Here is an 18,464-nt window from a genome sequence, read left to right on the forward strand (position 1 = left end):
GTGGGTACTTTTCCCGTTTAGAAGCAATTCCTACTCCCCTGCCTCACAATCACCCAAGAAGAGGGACTGTGACATCTAAACAGATCCAACCTCAATCCTGAGGCAAAAACCACCAATCTTTTTTTTTTTCCTCTTCTCCCACCTCCCGCGCACTCCTATTCAAGCTGTTGTTTCTCAGTCTAGTTGAGTAGGACACAGCTCCCTGGCCCAGGCTGGCATTATGAGCCTGGTGCTCCCCGCAGCAGAGGCTGCTCCTGCCAGCCCAGCTCCAGGGGGAGCCATTGTTCACAATCTTAGCTATAGAGAGTGCAGCTGACTGGCCCATGTGGGAATCGAAACAGCGACCTCTGGCATTAGGAGCACAGCGATGCAACCACCTGAGCATCGGAGGCAGGGGAGGGGGCCTAAAACCAACAATCTTAAAGTGACCAAGACCACAGAAGGGAATGAACACAGATCACAAAAGAAAGTAATAGATGGTTAATAAGCACATATAAAACAAACAAACTCAGAAGGAAACCTCAGAAATATACATTAAAACAAGATTTTTTTAAACTATCAAATTAGAAGATATTTGTAAACAATACTCAATGCCATGAGGCTGCATTTGTCACAGCTGGTGTATATATAAAGTAGTACAATTTTTCAGGGGAAAAATTGACAATTTTCATGAAGAGACTGGAAATCTTCCTCCCTTAAGGGAATATTCCAAATTCACAAAAAGTTTTAGATACAAAAAGTTGTTCACCTTAGTGCTATTTGGAACACTAGAAAACAGAAACAATACAAATAAGTGGAGAACAATTAAATTTTAGAATTAATTATAATACAGCTATCTGATACAATATGATGTAACCCTTAAAAGTTACAGAGAGGGCCTGCCCGGTGGCTCGGGCGGTTAGAGCTCCATGCTCCTAACTCCGAAGGCTGCCGGTTCGATTCCCACATGGGCCAGTGAGCTCTCAACCACAAGGTTGTCAGTTCAATTCCTCGAGTCCCGCAAGGGATGGTGGGCAGCGCCCCCTGCAACTAAGACTGAAAACGGCACCTTGAGCTGAGCTGCCTCCCAGATGGCTCAGTTGGTTGGAGCGCGTCCTCTCAACCACAAGGCTGCCGGTTTGAATCCCACAAGGGATGGTGGGCAGCGCCCCCTGCAACTAGCAATGGCAGCTGGACCTGGAGCTGAGCTGCGCCCTCCACAACTAAGACTGAAAGGACAACAACTTGAAGCTGAACGGCACCCTCCACAACTAAGATTGAAAGGACAACAACTTGACTTGGAAAAAAGCCCTGGAAGTACACACTGTTCCCCAATAAAGTCCTGTACCCCTTCCCCAATAAAAAAAAAATCTTAAAAAAAAATAGTTACAGAGATTATAACATGGGGAAAATGTTGTAATCATCTGTTGTAATCTTAAATGAAAAAAAGTGTACATAACTATATATATGATGTGATAAATCACATCCTTAAAAAAGCATAAGAAAAGAAAATATGAAAATGTTAGCATTTGTCTCTAGGTAATAGGACTGTGGGACTGATTTTTATTTTCTCTTTCATATTTTCTATAAACAGCATTTTCACTTCTATAATTAGCATTAGTCTATGAGGTTAAAAGTGCAGTTTCCAGAACCAGCCTCCCTGAATTCAAATCCTAGCAACAAACTGTGCCTCAGTTTACTCATCTGTAGAATAGGGATAGAAATAGTACCTACTTTAAAGGCTAGCTATAAAGAGAAATAAATCAATGTTCTTAGAACAATGCCTGCACATAATAAATGTTTAGTAAATGTTAATATTATTAGTCTACATGACTTTGAATGAAATCCAACATTATCAATAATACTGCACTTTTTAAGCCTCTGATGCTTACGGCCATCAGTTTTGGTTTAACACTAGAAAAGTGCCAGAGAAGTAAAAATATGACCAACAAGTTTTACAATCCATCGGAGCAGAAGTCCTAAGTATTAATAACCAAAAATAAAGTTTAAACCCTTTAAAAGAAATTGATAAAAGGCTAGAAAGGTACAGTTTGGCAGTATATTTCTACAAGATAAGGAACACAGGTGCTGTTTTGGAAAACAGGTATGACAGAGTTCATAACTAAATGTCACATTGTTTATTTTGCCTATGGCTCAGAAAATAGTCTATGGCAAATAGGTATGTACTACAATTAACCAAATATTTTATTTAAACCATTTATTATATTTAAATGCTATGCTAGTGACAGAAGAAATAACACCAATCATCAATTTAAGAAACAAAGAGAGGGAAAGAATAACTATTACCAGACTGGACTAAAGGGACAGAGACCAAAACTAACATCATGTGGAAGATGGACCTGTCCACCCTCTACTTATAAAATCACCTTCTCACCTAAGAGCTACCTAGGGTAGAGGGCTATGGCTAGCACACCAATCCAGCAGGATCCCAATCGATGCTTTACATCCCTCTCCTCTCTCCAACTGTAAGACCTTCTTCACAGCTCGAAGAGGAAGGGAGCAGGGCAGCCAGAAGCAAAGCTGAGACTTTCCAGTCAGCACCCAAGTTGGGACAGCCCCTGAACAAGTTTCAGGAAAACTCAAAGTAGGTGCTACCCAAAAAGGCTGAGGTTCTCTAGGCTCAGGTTTCACAAAGCAGGAAGCAGTATTTATACCCCAGATCTTACAGAAGCTGACTGCACTATGCATTATTACCCAATCATCTGGCAATTAGAAATGTGGGAGGCCTCTTCCCTGAATCATTCTTCTCATTGATGCAAACAAACCAAATTTCCAACAGACGTTCCAGGACAGCTGCAGCCTGGGAGCCTACCCCTCTTTCACACCTGTCAGTTACATGGACTGCTTCAGGGAGAACACATGCTTTGTAAGCGCTTTGGAGGGTGACAAGACAGCTAGGCTTCTAAGGGAGGGTCTGAACATACTGAGTACCCGCCTCAGTGATTGACACCAGAGGTACTCAGGATGGTATATGTCCGGGAACAGATAGTTTTCCCTTTGCAATCTGGGGCAGCTGACCTTCTAGAATAGTGTTGGGACCCCCAGGTTTGATCTCTCCGTCATGATACACTCACTATTAATATCACCTATAATGTAAAGATAAGCAACAGAGGCTTGGTGAAGTGTAGCGGCTCACCTGACATACTCAGCAGGCAGCAAAATGAGACTCACGCCACGTTCATTTCTTAACCACTGATCACAATGCCTCACTTCCCTATCTTCCATCAACACCAGTTTGATCGGGAATCAAATGTCATCTGGTACTGGGATTTTAAAATGGCGATTTACCATGCTGCATAGTGCACCCTGGCCTCTCACAGACAAGCCCTGCTAATCACAACATTCTCTTCGAACCCTCTGGGAGTGATTAAAGGCCAACTGGGGGAAAAGAGAGATTACTCACCCGCTTGTCCCATATCCTTACATCCCCGTCGTGACTGGTAGCAAGGCAATTAGCATTTTTTTTATTCCATTTGACCTGTGAGGCACCCGCTGCAAAGAAAAATCAGAGGGAGAAAGCTGCTGCCCTCAACACCTTCAGAAGCAGAGGGGAGTATATCCAGGGGAGCTGGATAATGAGTTCCAGTTGAATAAGCACAGAATCCTTCAACTTTCTGTGATTGCACCAACTCCATCATTAAAGATAAAATGAAGCCAAAAAGATAAATGAATTAAATAACACATGGGAACAGGATCAGAGTCACATATTTGAGGAAATACCTCCACTTAGGAAAAAAATCTAAAAGTTACCTCCAAGCAGCATCAGTAGGGAAATGTAATTTCTTAGAGAGCAGAAGTTGAGCTTAGCTCTGCTGGTTAGTAATTGACTCATCACACAACCTGGCCCTTCACCATCTCCAGCAACCAGCTTGCACTCCCAACCAGAAGAGCCTCAGCTCAGGGCCTGCTCCTTCCTTTTTTTTGGAGGGACAGTCTTGGAAAAATAAAGCCCACAGCTGAAGCTCAGATGAAGCATAAGCCCCAGTTCTGCCCTCAGAAGGTTATGTGTACCCCCCACGTCTCCTCGTCAGCAGTCACACGTCTACTGGCCCTGCGGTGAGTCAGGGAAAGGGAACACCCTGGCACTGGGTGAACTCAGGCCTTTTGCATTCTGCCCATACAAAGACATAACAATGACAAACGAGCCAATTAGGAGAGGAGGCATACAGTAAGATGCCAGAAACGGCTGAGACACGTGGAAAACTGAGACATAACAGTAATTCTAGCTATCTCTTAATAATTAACCCAGAACCAAACAATGGCCCTCCTTCTTGCCTCTCTTTGTCCTTGCTCAAACAATACATATTTCTGCTTTGACACCTCTCCTAGTGCGTGGGTGGTTATTACTGAGGACGCCATAGTAGAGCCAGGGCTTTGGAGAACAATCTGATCCAAGAAGTCTAGAGATCTTAATAGATAAAGTAAGAACTTAGGCTATAACAGGAAATAAGATCTAGGACTTAACCTTTCTTGGTTTTGGTGAGGGTATTTGTTTGTTTGTTGTTTTTTTTGTCCTTGAGATGCAGGGAAAATACTTTTTCCAGTGCGTATGGGGGGAGGGGGTCCTTCAGACCAGGAAGCCTCCCAAAGATTCTGGGAACCCCCTACTTCAACCTGCTTGACTAAGATCGTGAAACCAGGGTCAAACAGAGGTCCCAGAATGTAAGAGTCCCGGATGCAGAGAACATTTGGAGCACACATGGACATGCTCTCACTGACTCCCTACCCCGAAGGTATGAACAATGTACTCCCGGAGAGCTGAGGACCACAGACATGGGGAGCAGCAGTACTCAAGGCTGCACCTCCCAGAGAAGGTTAGATGGGACAGCTTATAAAGGTCCACGAGCCTCCCAGTTGCCTCCTTCTCCCAGGGCAGCCTTACCACTACTGAGAAACCTCACTGAGGTGCAAAAAATGAAAAAGTCTCCTAATTCTATTTTTTTGAAGGACCTATAAGAGAAAAGAAAGCAATTAGAGTAAGTGGGCTGAAAAAAAGAACTGTCTTTATTTTTAGGGTTGTTCTATGACCAATCTAACTTAGAAACCTGTTAAATGGAAATAAAGTCAGAGGAATGTGATCGAGGATTTACAGACCATTTGTATTTTTATTCAGTGGGATGTCCTCTGCTACCAAGTCTATGGACCATTCTATGTCTGAGACCGTAAGTGCCTAAAAAGTGGGGTAAATACCAGATCAACAGAATCATTAAGCCCTTAGCACAGAGGCACAGTACATCCAAGTAACAAACATTTACAGAGCATCCCCTCGGGTCAGGCAGACATACTGACCTTGGTCTGTAGCAATGAACCAGACAGAGACGGTCCCTAACACTAAGCTGCTTAATACAATCATGATGCTAAATGCCTTTAACTGATGAGGCATGGGGATATAGGGGAAAAGAATCATGCAATCATTTTGGAATAAACACCAAATCAGAATTCAAATGTAACAAGAAGATACAAAGGAGCAGGACATAAAGAGATAGATATGATGTTTTTATCAAGAATGCCAAAATGTAAAAAGTAGATCAAATATATGGTGATGGAAGGAGAACTGACTCTGGGTGGTGAACACACAATGGAATTTACAGGTGATATAATACAGAAATGTACACCTGTAATCTATGTAATTTTACTAACAATTGTGACCCCAATAAATTAAAAAAAAAAAGTGCAAAAATGCAAAACTGATGAATCAGCTTCATCACTGTAAGGTATACCAGCACTACACCCAAGCTCTACTCCCAGGAAATGGTGGGAAAACTCCCAACAGTCCCAATGCAAAATCTCCAAAATAGTCAATTTCAATTGACTCAGAGCAATGAAAATAGGTAAATCAGAAAGTAATTTCAAAGACTCAGTGCATCCATATTAAATGACACCAGGGGACACAATCAGCATCATCTAGATTGTGGAGAAACCACAGGAAAAACAACCTGGTTTCTTCAATAAATAAACCGCAGGAAAAGAAAAACAAACCAAAAAAAAAGAGGGAGAAGAACCCTAGCGATTAAAACAAGATGAGAAATGTATCAACCACTGGCAAGCATTGACTTTGCTTGGATTCTGATTCAAATAATTTGTAAGGGAAAAGAGAGAGGAGGGGGGTGGAGGAAGAGAGACTATTGGGGAAATTTGAATACTGTTTAAATATTTGATGATAATAAAGGGCTATTGTTAATATTTTTAGGAATGTTAATGATATTGTGATTATGTTTTTTTCTGTAAAACATTCTTCTCTTGTAAAAAATACTGCAAAATATTTGTTGATGAAATGAACCTGGGATTTGCTTCAAAATAATCTCAGGGGGATGGGGTTGGGGGCGGGACAGTGGGTTGAGGTAAAGATGAAATAAGAGTGGCCATACACTGACAACTGTTGCTGCTGGATGGGGAACACAAAGCAGTCATTTTCTTCTATTTTTTTAAACATTTGAAATTTTCCACAATAACAAGTTTAAGAACAAACCAATCTGGTTCCTGCCCCTGAATTCTGTTCCTGACCACACTCAACAGTCCTGATTCTAACTTCTAAGAGCAGCATGAAGCAAGCTCCTTGCAATATGAAACTTACAATTCCACACAGCCATGATCACACAGGGGAGTGGGGTGGTCAGTGTGAGAGCTAGAAGGAAAGGAATGAAGACAAGCTGGGGGGAATATACACTCACCTACAGCAGACAGTGCAATGGTAGGTTTCCTCGTGTCTCTGGAATATAAAAGTCAGAAATCAAATGCCCAATTCATCTGCCACCATCCACCTGTACACACATTTCTTCTTTCCTTTCAGTGGGTACTTGGGAGTTCAGTGGGAACGTGAGGGCCTAAACAAAGTGTAAAAAGAAGCCAGTCTCCCTCCAGGTAGATTAACTTTGTCAGTCACTTCAATTGAGGCTGAGTCTGAATTTCAAATCATATAACTGTATCCACAGAATTACATGATTCAGCATGGCCTGGGTGACCCTGATGTCTGAGCAGAAAAGCCCAAAGAATACCCTCCTGGTGTCATTTCTCATAATAGAACAAGGGGATAGTCATGCGGGGAGGCATAATTCTGCAGGAAGCTTCCCAACAGCAGTTTTCAAAGGTGGAGTGAAAAACTACTCTGGATGTTCACAATCACCAAAAGGTGAAAGCAGCCCCTATCCATCAACTGATGAATGGATAAACAAACTGTGATCTACAGATACAATGGAATATTATTAGGCCTTAAACAGGAAGGAAATCATGTCACATGCTACACCATGGATGAACCTTAAGGGCAGTATGCTAAGTCAAATCAGTCAGTCCTGAAAGGACAAATATTGTATGATTCCACTTATATGAGGTTCCTAGAGGTGTCAAATTCATAGAGACAGAAAGTAGAGTGGTTGCCAGGAGCTAGCGGAAGAAGGAAATGGGAAGTAGTTTGATGAGTACAAAGTTTTAGCTCTGCGGGGTGGCCAGATGGCTCAGCTGGTTAGAGCACAAGCTCTGAACAACAGGGTTGCCAGTTCGATTACCACATGGGCCAGTGAGCTGCACCCTCCACAACTAGATTGAAGACAAAGAGCCACAGCTCTGCTGAGCTGCTGGAGGGACAGAAGGATGGCTCAGTTGGTTAGAGCGCGAGCTCTCAACAAAGTTGCCGGTTCACTTTCTACATAGGATGGTGGGCTGTGCCCCTGCAACTAAAGATTGAAAACGGCAACTGGACTTGGTAGAGCTGAGCTGCGCCCTCCACAACTAGATTGAAGGACAACAACTTGGAGCTGATGGGCCCTGGAGAAACACACTGTTCCCCAATATTCCCCAATAAATAAATAAATAAATAATTTTTATTTTAGCTTCGCAAGATAAAAACATTCTAGAGATCTGTTCACAACAATGTGAATGTACTTAACAGTAATGGCTGTACACTTAAAAATGGTGAAGATGGTACATTTTATGGTCTCTGTTTTATAGCCACAATTAACAAAAAACAACAACAAACTACTCCTGGAGACAACGGGAGACTCTTGGGGAAAGAGGCTCACGATTCACTACAAATGATAAATAAAATGAGAGCTGGGCAGCACGGTAGAGCTAGGGGGCTAGACAAGGCCAATCTGCAGCTCGGCTTACTATTTAGAAAACCGGAAAGGAACTGTCAGGTCAGTGTCTTGTAATCTTTAAGTTATGAAAACAACTGATTCATGTCAACGAGGAATACTCCAACCTGGCCCCAATGCTCCCTGGGGACTTTGTTTGTTTCAGAGCTTCTCTCCTCCATTTCCCTGGATTTTCTGCTCCTTGCCTCCCTCTGGCTCTGCCTTTAGACTAATCACCTCTGAAGGGCTTATCTGTATGGAATGCAGGTGAAGTCAGCGGACATACCTTTACTACCGAAGAATCCCTTTCACTGGTCTGTCAGGTCTGTCATACCTCCATACCTGGCTAGTTTTCTACCTACAGTCCACCTTCCAGTGTAAAGTGTCACAAAGCCACTGCCACTTCAGAACAGAGCAGCCTCGTGAGGGGAAAGTGTCCCATCTGGGGGACTCTACAGACTATAGTGAGTCACCCTCTAATGAGTCACCTCTGTTAGGGAAAAGGAAACTTTGCTCTACAAAGGGAGAGAAGAAAAGATGTTTGCTAAGCCAGGACCTGGGTTTCACTCTTCCCTCCATGAAGAGTAACCCTACCAGGGTTACTCAGCCCCCTCTTACAGATGGGGAACTGAAGACTCACAAAGAGCAAGGAAAGAGCTGAGCTGACGTGTCTCGTAGCACTGCCTTCTGTAGCAGTTGTGTCTGTGCCATTAAAATCCCCCCTCCTCACTTGCCACTTCAGTAAACTCCAGCCTGACTTCCAAATGCCAGTACCTGTGTCTCTATACCAAAGAGACCTCCTTGCTCCCTGAAGCCCATTTTGCAAACCTTTGTGATAGGACTGAAGTGCCAAGGAATTAAGGCCCCTGGGGACAACCAATGACGGACAGTGACAGCACCCTCATTTCCTTAGCCTTGGGGGGGCACCTCTGAGGCAACGGCTTTACACTAGGACTTAGTGGTCCCCAGTAATACTAAGCCCCACCTGTTCACAGTGGTACCCAGGCGGATAACACACCCTCTATTTGGGGCCCTGCCGATCCTGTCTCTCTTATTCATCCCCCTACAGTGTTTCTTTCGCCTCCTAAATAATGTATCTGGAAAGTATCCTTGTCTCAGGGTCCGCATCTAGGGGGAACCAAATTAAGACACCTGATCTCAAAAACGAAGGTCCAAAATTGCCCCACAACCAAGTGGCTATGCCTCTTAATTGTTCTTACTTGATATCCCACACGTAGATGTAGGTGTCCACAGAGCTGGTAACCAGGAGATCTGGCTCAAACACTGCCCAGTCCAAGTCACTGGGGACACAAGAAACAAACAGAACGATGAAGAGATAAAAATTCAAAGTCTGGTTCCAAAGCACTAGCAGATTTAGTCTCTGGCGACTTCAGAAAGTCACTGTTAACAGACCTCTTAATACAGTTTAGGCTGAGATTCTCCAAAGTTCTTTGGGAATGAACAAGATTTAACTGAGCTCTGAAGGAAACGTTCAGGTCCTTCCCTTGTCATCGGAAACACGAAGCAATTTTTCATTTACTGTCTTCTACATCGGACTCAACCACAGGGACCCTGAGTAAGCCCAGTATCTCTTAAAGCAATGCAAGCTGCCCAGTTGCCATACAGCTTCAAGAAGGGCAAGCAGGCCTGTGGTCTTCCCACTCATGCCGCCACTCACAGAGAGGCAGTTCCTACACAAACAGTTAGCACAGGCCGGGGGTCTAGCCTTTCCCATCACTTCTCAGGTCCACCTCACCACTCCTGCACTCCGTGCTGCTACTTCCCAGAACAAATTTTCCCCACCCAGAAACAGGGACCCAGGGAAAGGGTGGATGAAGGAACACTCCAGAAGCAACTGGAAGGCCACGAATGTAAGGCAAGTGTGCATCTAGATAATGGACTGTGACATAGCTCTATGTGGTGACCCACAGCTGCCGGAGAAAAGAGCACAAGCCTTCTCCCTGCTGTCTCTGGACTCCTGGGCACTGCCAGCTGTGACCTGAGGGATTCCCTGCATAACATCGCCTCCCTCCTGCGGCAAAAATCAGCTTGAATCCTTCCTCTGGACAAGCTGCACCTGTTTCCTGGGCTCGGGGTTAACACTGCATGGATGCTGGTTGTTCTCTGGTGTGAAAGCCATCACCTAAGTGCAAACTAACAATCTAACAGCCACCCAGGGCCGACACAACACAGAGAATCAAGCTGTGGAAAGAGGAGGGTGTTTTCATTTCGTTCTCCAAAGGACTGTGACAAAGTGAGACAGTCCAGGGAGCTATGGAGGGCTGGTGCTTACCTGATTACACGTGTGTGGCCTTGTAAGGTTGTGCCAACTTCCCCACTGCCATCTTTCCACTTATAAAGGTCGACCCGTTGGTTACTCTGAAAAGAAACAAGGGAAAGAAGGCAGCAGGTAGTACATCAGATATACGCTCTCACCCCAATCTGCTGAAGGCCGAGAAGGGGAAGCCATGTAGAAAACAACTTGCATGGCAAAGATCCTACAGGTTGAACTTTTTTGAAAAAGCCATCAGAAATAAGTATAATTCACATCTGAGCTGACCTCAACTGAGTACAGTGGACTCTGAATTTCAAAATGGAAAGGCAGTGTATCTTCAAAATGAACCCATCTTGAACAGTCAGAGCTGAACTGAAGCTACACATGCACCACGAAGCATGTGAGTTATGGGTAATGGCGATACCCCCAACCCCTGGAAGGTCACACATCCATCTCTCCAGCTGCTGTTGCACTAGATTGTTTTAACTCACTCTTCCCATTATTAAATACCTAGAGTCCATCTACCACACTTACAAAACAGATGCATGAGAAAGAAAACAACCACCACCAAAATGGAGATGAGCAGTCGACCGACTACTGGCAACCAAATACCTCAGTGGGGTGAGCGCAAGGCTCCTAATACCAGCCTGGGCCAGGGAGCTGTGTCCTGCACAACTAGACTGAGAGACACAGCTTGAACCAGAGTGGGGGGGGGGGAAACAGTGGAAGAAAGGGGGGGAAAAAAGTATATAAAAAACTATTACAACTCGACAGCAAAAAGACAAGCAACCCAATTTAAAAATGGACAGTTAAGAGTACGAACTGCCAGTTCAATCCCACATGGGATGGTGGGCTGCGCCCCCTGCAACTAAAGACTGAAAACGGCAACTGGACTTGGAGCTGAGCTGCGCCCTCCACAACTAGATTGAAGGACAGAGACTTGGAGCTGATGGGCCCTGGAGAAACACACTGTTTCCCAATATTCCCCAATAAAAAAAATTAAAAACAAATAAATAAATAAATAAAAGCACACTTCTTTTTTAAAAAATGGACAAAGGATTTGAATATACATCTCTCAAAAAAAAACACACAGATATACAAATGGCCAACAGGCGTTAGGGAAATGCAAATCAAAACCACAGTGAGGTACCACTTTACACCCACTAGGGTGGCTATCATTTTTTTTTTTTAAATAAAACAGGAAATAGCAAATTTTGGTGAAAATGGGGAGAAACTGGAACCCTTGCACATTGCTGGTGGGGCTGTAAAACAGTCCGCCATTGTAGAAAAGTGTGATGGTTCCTCAAAAAGGTAAACACAGATTTACCATATGACCCCACAAATCCACTCATAGTTATATACCAAAAAGAAGTACTCAAAAAGTACATGTACACACATGTGCATATTAGCACTATTCACAAAAGCCAACCCAAACGTCCATCAGTGGTGAACGGATAAACAAAATGTAGTCTATCCATACAATGGAGTATTACTGAGTCATAAAAAGCACTGAAGCAGTGATACCTGCTACAACACGGATTAAAAACCAGACACAAAAAGTCACGTATTGCATGATTCCATTCATATGAAATATCCAGAATAGACGAATCCGTAAAGACAGAACACAGACTGGTGGTTGCCAGGGCCTATGGGGAGGGGGAAAGGGGTCTTACAATGAAGTGATGGATTTTTGGAAACTACACAGAGGTAGGTCATGGTCACACAACATTATGAATGTAATAATGACACTAAAGTGTCACTTTTAAATGATCGTCTTTTTTTAAAAAAGGCTGTCTTCCTTGCCACTCCTAAATAAATGCAGTGTTAATCCACTTGGACCGAGTACTGAGGGGTCAGCCTAAATCACTGCTTCCCACTCAGGGGAGACTTTGCTTCCCAGAAGACATTTAACAATGCCTAAAGACATTTTGGTTGTCACTATGGGGGGGGAAGGAGGATGCTACAGGAATCCAGTAGGCAGGGGCCGAGGATGCCACTAAATGCTGAGGCACAGAACAGCCCCCACCTCAGAGAATTATCTGGCCTAACTTGTCTATACTGCCACGGCTGAGAAACCCTGGACCAAATGATCAGGAGCTGAGTGTGAAGGGGAGCTAAAGAGCATCAAGGTGCAAACCAACAGAAAGAGCAACCTTCCTAACACACAGGAAAGAAATGGAGACCGGGACAGCAGCAGACCGCCTGCCCCTTCTCCGTTAGAACACTCTTCCCAACCACTTCAGCCTCACACATCCATGGCTAAAGGCAGTCAGATTCGATTTTAGGAATGACGGAGAAGAGAAGCTTGTGATTCCTTCTAAAGCTGACAGTGTTGCTCTTCTTTCTTAGATGCTTTCCTCTCACACACTGTCATTCCTGATAAGAACAGCCCCAGGCAGCACCGTGAATGGTCACATCCCCTGGACAACAAGAAGGGTTCCTTGAAATACTATCTTCTGGCCCAGTACAAAAGGAGCCAGAGGTTGAGATCGCTAATCGTTCTAGAACAGAATGCTCATAGAGAATTTGGTGAAAGGTACCAGAAATGATCTCCCCAGAATCCTTTTTCAGTCATGAATTCCTTGGAAAACCTAATAAAATGTATGCATCTTTCCCCTAGAAAAATTCACAGATAAACAGACACATAAATTTTCAGGGGGTGAACTAATCTAATGAATCCCAATCAAGAAAGAACCCCTTCCTTTGAGGGGAAGAGTATATGGAATCTTCTAATCCCTCTGAAAGCAATGAAGGTCAACCCCAGACCAGCTCACTAGTTTCACCCTGAGAATGTCTAGTTACACTACTGCTAATGAAAACAGGTTCTCATCACACACAGAAATGGAGGCATCCATCTGTGTCCCTTTCAAAATCTGGATTCAATCCTTAGAAACACAAGGTCTGACACCTACAATACCAGCAAAACCTCTTCACATAAATCTTTTTCTCATCTGTAATTTGCCTCTATCTTCCTTGTAGAACCATCCACATCTTTTTCCCGCCTGTGAAATGAGGGTTACATTCTCTTTTCTACATCAAGACTTATACCTGCCAGCCCCAGATCACATGTTTAAAAGCCTTCTCCTGTCCTTCTTAAATAAGCTCACCGAAGCTGCAAAATAGTGTGCGAAGCTGTCATGAGGATTCCACTGCACAGCTCCAATGTCCCATTTGCTCTGGCGAGAGATCTTTCGGTGACCTTCAAAAGGGGCATCTAGATTAACGATGTATAGGAATCGGCGGCTAGGAGAACAACATCAACATTATGACAATACAACAACATTAGCATTGAGATACAAAAGCACATTTAGAATTACAGTTTGCAAGCAGTGCTCAAAAAATCCCCAGAGACAGATGACCATTTATCTACTCTGAAAGACATACAAGTGACAAGAGTAACTCAAGGAGGCTGGTCGGCAAGTGGGAGTCACATCCCTGCGAGAATCGACCTCTAGAGGTGGTCTTCCCTACCACACCCACCGCACCCAGCTTCAACCCAGCCCTCACCCAGCCTCTCCATCCCCCACTTGGGACAGTCACTGCTTCGACATTACTCCTAACAAGCGCTTTACATTTCGACTGCAGCATTTATCTCTGAGCAGCACTACGTACTAATGTTAAGGCTCTCGTCCCGAACCAACTAAGTGTTTGGAGTATGGACCAAGTCTTGAACATCTCTGTATGTCCAGCATCACTAGGCCCAGTGCTTTGTAATCAATAAATGTGTGCTAAACACATAACGTATAGCTTAACCAAAAGTCCTGTGGAAAATCTCAAATTCCCGTGGAAGTCAACTAACTAGAAAGGGAACTAAGATAAGTCTATCCAGAGGGCAAATAATAACCAAAAAATAATAATGAAAATAACATATTAAGTGCTAAAATGTTCAAGATAAAGGATCTGAAAACAGGGATGTTCTGTGTTCACCTATTTTCCTTTTTTTTTTCCCAAGTGAAAATCTTTGGTGTGTGAATCATCTCTCAGCAGCTATCAGCTCTCGTTTCATTGTTAGAGGATATCCCATATCAATGAGGATAAGTAGGCTCAATAATGAAGAAAAAGATTACTAGTCCCTGCTCAGAAAAGCTAAGAAATGGAAAGTTAAAATAGTATGGAAAACTCTTAACCAGAAACCCTAGGAGGGATGGTTAACGGAGAAGAACTGCTAAGTAAGACACAAATTCATAGAACTGGGACTTCTAAGAAAGTTGCTGCTAAATAAAGATCTAGAATCTCTGACCTCCTCTGAAGGAATCACCTGATCCTGTGGCAGGCCAGCTGACATCTTGCCATTAGAACAAGAAACAGGAAAAGGCTAAGAGCTGTACAAATGGGGTGTGTGTCGGCAGGCAGTTCAGAGACGTTCCAGAGCAAATACAGGACAGACAGTGAGCACTTCAGGAAAAAGATGCCTGATTGAACATAAGTGTTTTTATCTTCATTCCCCTCTGAAAACCGACTAAAATAAGAGTAAGAACATAAAAGAGAGAAACCCACAAAGAAAGAAAATGAGAGAGGACAAGCATGTGAACAAGTGGTAATTGATCTAGGGTAAAGACAGCTAATGGCCAAGTGCCGGCAGAAGTGAGTGAGAAGCAAGGTGATTCATGGCAGAACCCAGGACTGCTCAGGCTGGAGGCTTCAGGCTACAGGCAAGGAGAAGAGAGAAGGCTGGAGAACCGAAAGCAGAACAAAACCAAACCAAACAAGGAGAACTGGTTGCAAGCACACTAAGGAGAGTGGTTTAAGCCCCGTGACTGTCTCTCCACCTCTTCTTCACTCAGGTGGAGGGGTGGGTGATGTGCTTTGGAGAAATTACTTCAGAGAAGGCCATGCTTGGAACAAGAGGCCCGGCAGAGTAAGTGAGAGGGGCTGAGTTCAGAACAGGATATGAATGTAAGACCCTTAGGCATCTCCCCCGATTCAGCACTCAGCACTCTGAACGATTAGCTTTTAGTCTTCAGACAGTGACCAGTGAAAGGAGGATTCTTCTCAGGAAGAAATGATCAGCTCAAGAAAAACAAAAAGCAAACAAATAAATAACAACAACAACAAAACCCTCCAACAAGAGGGCCTGGTTCCCACCTGATCTCCCCCAGTGAACCCCACCACCGCCCATGTGGACAGAGATTCCAGTCATTCTCTCACATTAACAGACTGCACAGGAGCATCAGAGGAAACCTGAACGACAGAGATCAGCATTATCAAAGGAAATGGGGTTGGCACAGAGGAAAGAAAAAATGCTAGAACAGAGACCAAGAAAGAGCTCCTAGAAACTAAAATAGTTTAAATAAAGAAATCTGATAGAAGGGTTGGAAGTTAAAGAAAACTACCAGAATGCAAAACAAAAAGACCAAAAGAGAATACATACAGGATATTCGACATGACTAATAGCAGCTCCAGAAAGGACTGAGAAGAGGAAATGGGGAGGGGGAGTGTTATCAACGACATAATGGAGGAAAATTTCTTCAAACTAAAAGACACAGATTTCCGCTCTTCCCGAAAGTGGCCTGACGTGACCTCTAAAATGGTTCACTATTCACTTGACCCAGAAAATCCCACAAAATTATGCCAATCAAGAAGTCCAAGTCTTGGGGTTCTGTACTGTCGCAGATTTGGCGCTAGGAACATGGTGGCCACTGTCCTTGGTAACAGAGAAAGTTCCCAGAGCTCCCACGTGCTAGTGCATGCAGCATCACGTTGGGCCCTCAACCCCTTGGCATGTCACCTCCCAGTTCTGAGTCGTCGGCCCAGCCCCTCCGGTCCTTTTACTGTGTGGCCCCCAGAGCCAACTGACTGGTGATAGCCAAGTCAGATCACTATAAACAAAAAGTCCACCAGGAAAAACGCTGAAATAGGAGTTACAGACACATGGGGTTTGCTGGATGAAATACAAGCAGTTAATTTTTGTAATATAGGGAGAAAGTCCAAATTGCCAGATTACATGTGTAAATCACTAGGTTATGGCTTTTTTTTAACTGAAGGTAAAAAGATTGGAAACAAGTCATTTTTTTCTCTTGTACATATGTAATGTGTTATGTAAAAAAGTTTTCAGACTGATAATTTTAGTTAAGCATAATGGTATGGCTGCAATTTTTAAAACTTTAATCAGTGTTTTGTCTGATTAAAGCAGGCACCAATCAGGATATCTCCTAACAGGTAATTTACGTCCTATTTCCATCTAGTAATCCTTATATTCTCAATTTTCATCTCTGGGAAATAACAAGAAGGGACTATAATTAAATTGGGAATAATCTAATCTGTGTTGTTCAAATGGTGTCAATTCTCACCATGAAAGCCATTTTTTCAGCCTCTGAGAGACAAGATAATGCCTCTACCATTTTCTACCTAGTGACCTGAAAATTGACATTTTAATTAGAAAGAAGTCACTAAGCGTCAGGGAACTTGTATACCACTATCTATGCAGCATTGTTATAGTCTGATTATTTCTGTGTTTTGAATATAATTTTCCCAATGCTTTGAATAAAATCTTGTTAAAAATTTAAAAAATTAAAAAGATGCAGATCTTTGTGTTCACTTTAAGAACACTGGTGAAACTGCCCAAGCAGGCGAGTGAGGGGATGCATATCCAAAAAGCCACCAACTATCTAAAGGCTGTCACTTTACAGAAGCAACGTGTGCCTTTCCGTCGTTAAAACGGTGGAGTAGGTAGGTGTGCCCAGGCCAAACAGTGGGGCTTGACACAGGGTTGGGAGCCCAAAACGAGTGCTGAATTTTTGCTGCACATACTTTAAAATGCAGAGAGTCATGCTGAACTTAGGGGCTGAGATGTAAATTCTCTGATCAGTGAGCACAGCCAGGTGAACAAAGCACCCAAGATGCTTCACAGAACTTAGGGTACTTGGGACGGCCCGGTGGCTCAGGCGGTTAGAGCTCCACGCTCCTAACTCCAAAGGCTGCCGGTTTGATTCCCACGTGGGCCAGTGGGCTCTCAACCACAAGGTTGCCAGTTCAATTCCTTGAGTCCCGCAAGGGATGGTGGGCTCTGCCCCCTGTATCTAAGATTGAACATGGCACCTTGAGCTGAGCTGCTTCCCGGATGGCTCAGTTGGTTGAAGCGCATCCTCTCAACCACAAGGTTGCCGGTTCGAGTCCCGCAAGGGATGGTGGGCTGTGCCCCCTGCAACTAGAAACGGCAACTGGACCTGGAGCTGAGCTGCGCCCTCCACAACTAAGACTGAAAGGACAACAACTTGACTTGGAGAAAAGTCCTGGAAGTATACACTGTTCCCCAAAAAAGTCCTGTTCCCCTTCCCCAATAAAAAGAACTAAAGGTGCTCATGGGCTCGTGAGTTAACGCCTACATGAGCTCCCCCTGCCACAGAGATGATCCTCACTGAAAAAGAGCAGATTGTTCCTAAACCAGGAGAGGAGGTTGTACAGCAGAAGAAAAGATCTCCCAGAAGAAACTGAAGAAACAAAAACTTATGGCCCAGGAGTAAATTCAGCATCAAATAAATGCTAATTAACTGAAAGGGTCTTCCTGAAAGGGCCTTCCAAGGTGCTAAAAATTATTCTGTATTTTAATCTGAGTGGTGACCACATGGTGTAGTCATGTGATTTTATCTGAGCTGTAAATTTATCTGAGCTGTTCTTTTATGCATACACTTTACTACACATATTGTTCAAGTTCAATATACAAAAATGAAATGGTGAACTTCAAGATCATGTTAAAAAATAATATGGATGTATACATATCTAAGAATAAACCCAAACAGAAACACTTGCATGATTTCCATTCACATAACCCCATTCTCTTCCAGAATGCTACGAATGAGCAATATACACATCGGTGAATGCTGAGAAGTCTAACATTTGAGACACAGTTATTCCAGGGCACCTGAGAGTATTTCATGGCACCTGCGAATTGTTAATACAGCCACATGATACAAGTGTAGGTTATGCTTCTATTTGTTTAGATAAAACAAGTAATAATGTAAAAAAGGAGGGGGGGCTGTAAGAGCCCGCACAATCAATGAAAAAAGACACACAAGAGAGCAATCACAGTAAAAAATTTCACACATTAGAGATAATACAAGAGACAAAGATAGGATTTCAAAGCTTCCAAAGAGAAAACACAGGTCACATACAGAGTCTAG

The 18,464-nt window shown here is 43.4% G+C and overlaps 1 protein-coding gene across 4 annotated transcripts in view; it reads right to left on the minus strand.

Moving 5' to 3' along the window:
* WDR59 (WD repeat domain 59) overlaps positions 1 to 18,464 on the minus strand; it is a 69,996-nt gene that overhangs the window by 42,676 nt on the left and 8,856 nt on the right. For 2 of the 4 annotated variants that reach the window (XM_081030552.1, XM_081030551.1), the window contains exons 3-7: positions 13,452 to 13,587; positions 10,363 to 10,448; positions 9,290 to 9,370; positions 6,672 to 6,709; positions 3,404 to 3,492 (exon numbers count right to left, since the gene is read on the minus strand). In XM_081030552.1, the coding sequence (XP_080886678.1) occupies positions 3,404 to 3,492; positions 6,672 to 6,709; positions 9,290 to 9,370; positions 10,363 to 10,448; positions 13,452 to 13,587 (430 nt within the window). The remainder of the gene's footprint in view (positions 1 to 3,403; positions 3,493 to 6,671; positions 6,710 to 9,289; positions 9,371 to 10,362; positions 10,449 to 13,451; positions 13,588 to 18,464) is intronic. The other 2 variants (XM_081030554.1, XM_081030553.1) reach the window with 1 other exon arrangement.

This window comes from Rhinolophus hipposideros, assembly GCF_964194185.1.
Source record: "Rhinolophus hipposideros genome assembly, chromosome: 21".
Lineage (NCBI taxonomy): Eukaryota > Metazoa > Chordata > Mammalia > Chiroptera > Rhinolophidae > Rhinolophus > Rhinolophus hipposideros.